The sequence below is a fragment of the Penaeus monodon genome, chromosome 26 (assembly GCF_015228065.2).
Source record: "Penaeus monodon isolate SGIC_2016 chromosome 26, NSTDA_Pmon_1, whole genome shotgun sequence".
NCBI lineage: Eukaryota > Metazoa > Arthropoda > Malacostraca > Decapoda > Penaeidae > Penaeus > Penaeus monodon.
Genome location: NC_051411.1, coordinates 3,080,796 through 3,086,319, shown reverse-complemented (window position 1 = coordinate 3,086,319; position 5,524 = coordinate 3,080,796). Strand labels below are relative to the sequence as shown.

Here is a 5,524-nt window from a genome sequence, read left to right as displayed (position 1 = left end):
CCTCCCTCCCTCCCTCCTCCCTCCCCCCTCTCCCCCTTCCTCCCCCCCCCCCCCTTCCGTCCCTCCCTCGGTCACTCCTGCCACGCGCCGCTTTCTGCACGTCCCTTGTGTCCTCCACCCCCCTAGTTGCTGTGATCCGCCTCTGAGGTCCAACATCCTGGGCAGCGCGCGCTTGGGGGAGCGGTGGGACCCGTAGTGTGGAGTCGGGATCGAGGCGTGCTAGTGACGGTGGTGGGATGGAGGGGCTAGTGGCGGTAAGGGGTGGGTGAGTGGGGGGGTGGAGGGTGGGGGGGGTGGGGGGATGGGGGGGTGTGTGGGGGTGATGGGGGTGGGTGGGGGTGGTGGGGGGACTGATGGGTGGGGTGAGTGGGGGGTGAGTGGGAGGGGACTGACTGGTGGGTGAGTGGAGGGTGAGTGGAGGGTGAGTGGAGGGTGAGTGGGGGGGGGGGCTGGTGGGTAACTGGTATGCTGGGTGGATGAGGTGGGGGAGTGATTGGTAGGTGGGTGGGTCGGTGGATGCGTGGATGAATAGATGGAGTTAGGGGTAGATGGATAAACAGATAGATAGATAGATAGATAGATAGATGAATAGATAGACAGATAGATATACAGATAGATAGACAAACAGACAGGCAGATATATATATATATATAGATAGATAGAGAGAGAGAGAGAGAGATAGAGATAGAGATAGAGAGAGAGAGAGAGAGAGAGAGAGAGAGAGAGAGAGAGAGAGAGAGAGAGAGAAGAGAGAGAGAGAAAGAAATAAAGATAGAGATAAAGACAAAAGTAAATATAAAGATAAAGATAAAGATAAAGATAGAGACAGAGATAGAGATAGACAAATAGATAGATGTAGATAAAAATATGTAGATAGATATGGGTGTAGAGGCAGATAGGTACAAGCAGATAAATTTACACGTACGTAAATATGGAAATATATCACATACTGAATAAATACTGCTTTAATGAGGTAGAATGAAATTAAAAAGTTACATAGTGGCGTTTGATGTCGGATTAATGAAGTGCAGTAAAGTGTAACGTAAAGTGAATAACGTAAATGACCAAGAAATAGATATGTATGTGAAGTGATAGATAAATTTGGCCAATGTGTGTTCGTCTGGTGTGAATGAAATCTGATAAAGTTTAAAGAAATGGGTATATTGGTATATAATGCCAGGTGAATGAGGCACGTATATTAGATTATTTTTTTATGCTAGTTTAATGAGATGCAATTTGGAGGAGGAGGTGGTATAATGAAGTATAGTGCAGTTTTAATGACGTATAGTGCAATTATATTAATCAGTGCAGGCAATATAGTTTTGAGTTATAATAAGTGTGCATATAATTAAGTAAGTGTAATTATATTAAACAGTGCAGGTATAATGAAGTATAGTGGAACTATAAGGAGGTACAGTGCAGGTATAATAAAGTATAGTGCAATTAAAATTAAGTACAGTGCAGGTAGAATTAAGTACAGTGCAGGTATAGTAAAGTACAGTGCAGCTGTAATGAAGTACAGGTATATATCTTGAAGTATAACGAAGAATGCGAAAAGACGAATGACCATTGAAATATAACGTATACCTGTTATAACGAAATCTAAAAAAAAGGTAGAAAGTGACTTAATAAAGTGCAGTACCACACAATATAATGCAAAAAAAGATGAAAGACCGTCGAAAGGGATGGAAATGTCAAGGATAATGAAATACAATGAAATATGGCCAAGTCACCGGGCTTATCGCGAGCTTAATGTTCAGTAAATGATATACCTTATCGCTGTGTCGGTAAATCAGGCTGGACGCGGACGAGATGCTTTGTATAATGAGGGACAACTTTTTTTTTTTTTTTTCTAAGGGGGAGGAGGAACGGGGAGGGAGGGGGGGGATTTGGTACTTTTGTGAATAGGATGGAGTATATATATATATATATATATATATATATATATATATATATGTATATATGCATACATATATAAATAAATATACACTCGAGTATGATATATATATAAGATATATATATATATATATATATTATATATATATATATATATATATATATATATATATATATATATATATATATATAGTATATATATATCATATATATATGAATACATATATACATACTATAATATAACTATATATATATCTATATATTTTATCTATTATATATATGCAATACATATACTATAATTATATAATTTAATCAATATATATATATATCTATATTATATATATATAAATACACATAAAACACTACTCTCATATGTTGTTGTCTTGATGTATATACGCAGCAAACTATACATTATATCCTAATCAATTTGAACCGCTAGTCACATGGTCAGAAACATATAAATAGATTATTGGAAAACCAAAATTACAAAGTACTGACAACACGCAAACATAAATTCACACACACACACACACACACACACACACACACACACACACACACACACACACACACACACACACACACACACACACACACACACACACACACACACACACACACACACACACACACACACATTCTTCAGCAATACCTCTCTCTCTTTTTGCTTCTACTGCATAATGATAACAACAACACCAGCTACATTCTTATAACCCCAAAGTACGCATTACCAACAAATTAACAAATATTTCAAATATTCGGCTATTTATCTTCCTACTTATAACCAATTCTTTATTTCCATTGCATTGCAGATATTGCAAGAGGGCAACGTAAGCCGCTCTACCTTGCATGTGGTGCCGACAAGGAGCAATGACGGTGACATGGTGTCTTGCAGAGCTGAAAATGCAATGTTAGAAGGAGCTGCAATGGAGGACACGAGGAAACTGATTGTTTATTGTGAGTTGTGGGGATGAGTTTCTCTCTTGGGGGATTTAAGAGGCTGCAGGGATATGGAAGGATGTATGATGTATAGGCGCACGCATATATCTATCTATTAAACTATCTATCTATACATCTGTCTATCTGTTTCTGTCCTTGTCTCTGAATGTTTGTTTTTCTCTTTGTCTCTGTCTCTGCCTTTCTCTCTCTCTCTCTCTATCTCTCTCACTCCCCCCCCCCCTCTCTCTCTCTCTCTCTCTCTCTCTCTCTCTCTCTCTCTCTCTCTCTCTCTCTCTCTCTCTCTCTCTCTCTCTCTCTCTCTCTCTCTCTCCTCTCTCTCTCTCTCTCTCTCTTCCTCTACTCTCTCTCTCTCTCCTCCTTTCTCTCTCTCTCTCTCTCTCTCCCTCCTCTCTCTCCCTCCCTCCTCTCTCTCTCTTCTCTCTCCACTTCTCTTCTTCTACCCTGTCTGCCTCATCCATCTATCTATCTACCCAACACGCCCCCTGGCTCAGACCGCTAAGCCTTTTCCCTCTCCTCCTCCGCCCCAGACGCCCCCAAGCTGGTGCTCCGGGCGGGCGTGAGTCTCAACATGTCCAACATCAAGGAGGGTGAGGACGTGTACTTCGAGTGCGACATTCAGGCCAACCCGAAGGTGTTCCGAGTCCAGTGGTTTCAGAACGTGAGTTGAGGGATTTCTTCATTTCGGTAGATTTATTTATTATTTATTTATTTATTCTATTGTTATTATATATATATTTTTTGTATTTGGGTTTTATTGTGGATTTCTGATTGTGAAAATCTTGAGTGTGTTGTATATGTGGGTATATATATGCATACACACACACACAAACAAGCACATACACACACACACACACAAACAAGCACACAACACACACACACACACACACACACACACACACACACACACACACACACACACACACACTCACACACACACACACACATACACTTATTCATAAGTTACCATTCAACTACATACAAAAAACACACCAACAGTCCTCAACCTTATTCACTAATTAACCCTCTCTCCCTCTCTCCCTCCCTCCCTCCCTCCCTCCCTCCCTCCCTCCCTCCTTCCCTCCTTCCTTCCCCCAGGGCCAAGAACTCCACCACAACATCACGGCAGGAGTGATCCTCAGCAACCAAAGCCTCGTTCTTCAAGGCGTGACACGAAAATCCTCCGGCCTTTACACCTGTCGTGCCATTAACATGAACGGGGAAGCCAGTTCGAACGCCGTGCAGCTCAGCGTTAAGTGTGAGTTTGAGAAATTTTAATGTTATGTGTACTAGTGTTTGTGTATATGTATGGTAATGGTGGTGATGGTGTTGGTGGTGGTGATGGTGATGATGATGATGATGATGATGATGATGATAGTAATAGTAGTAGTAATGATAGTCATAATATTAATAAATTGATAATAATGATATCAATGATCATAATGATAATAGTAATAATTATAGAAATGGTAATAATAATAAAAGTGATGATAATAACAATAATGATAAGATAATACTGATAATGATAATAATAATGCTGATAATGATAGTGATAATGGCAATCCTTATGAAGAGAGAGAGAGAGAGAGAGAGAGAGAGAGAGAGAGAGAGAGAGGAGAGAGAGAGAGAGAAGAGAAGAGAAGAGAGAGAAAGAGAGAGAGAGAGAGAGAGAAAGAGAAAGAGAAGAGAGAGAAGAAGAGAAGAGAGAGAGAGAGAGAGAGAGAGAGAGAGAGAGAGAGAGAGAGAGAGAGACGAGAGAGACAGAGAGAAGAAAGAACAGGAGAGAGAAGAGATGAGAGAGAGAGTAGAGTAGAGACGAGATGAGGAGGGAAAAGAGAGAAGGCTATCACACAGACCAGCCTTTAAATGCAATCACGGACAGACAATGTATATAAATAACATTGATCTTATTCAAGTGCGACGTCCAGGCTTAATTTTGCAGTTAATTTCCATTTGCAAGTTGAGTTTCAATTGAATATCTAATTTTCATGTAATCTTCTTTTTAACAGTAGCATCTGAGTCAGTATCATGATGATTGGGATCATTATGGCTACAATTATTATCATGAAAAACATATTATCATTATTTCATCGTTGCCTCTTTCATTATGATCATTATTTTCATTGTTATAATTTATCATTATCCATATGGTTAGCAGTATCATTATGTTCATCACTATTATTATTATTATTGTCGTCGTAATCATCATTATTGTTATCATTATAGTTATATTATTTATCGTTATCATATCATCCTTATTCCCATCGTTATCAGTATCATTTTTACCATCCCATCACCATCATTATCACTGGCCCCCCCCATCTCCTCCCCCCCACCTCAACCCCTGACCACCTTCCCTCTCCCCCTCATTTATCCTCCCCCTCCCCCCCACACCACCACCTCCCGATCCTCATTACCTCCACCCCCCCCTCCCCTCACCATCATTCCTCTCCACCTCCCCTCTCCTTCCTCACCCCTCTCCCCTGGCCACCCCCCCTCCTTTCCTTCTCCCCCCTCTCACCCCCTCCTCTCCCCGCCACCCCCCTCCTTTCCCTCTCCCCCTCTCACCCCCTCCCCCGGCCACCCTCCTCCTATCCCTCTCCCCTCCTCCCCCCTCCCCCGGCCACCCTCTCTTTTCCCTCTCCCCCTCTCACCCCTCCTCCTCCCCCCC

At 41.5% G+C, this 5,524-nt stretch overlaps 1 protein-coding gene across 1 annotated transcript in view; it reads left to right on the top strand.

The window, feature by feature from the left end:
• Positions 1-2,708: 2,708 nt before the first annotated feature.
• LOC119589541 (nephrin-like) overlaps positions 2,709-5,524 on the top strand; it is a gene marked incomplete at its 5' end in the record, with an annotated part of 9,734 nt that continues 6,918 nt past the window's right edge. The window contains 3 exon segments of the mRNA XM_037938141.1: positions 2,709-2,853; positions 3,384-3,514; positions 3,952-4,111. Coding sequence (XP_037794069.1) covers positions 2,709-2,853; positions 3,384-3,514; positions 3,952-4,111 — 436 coding nt within the window.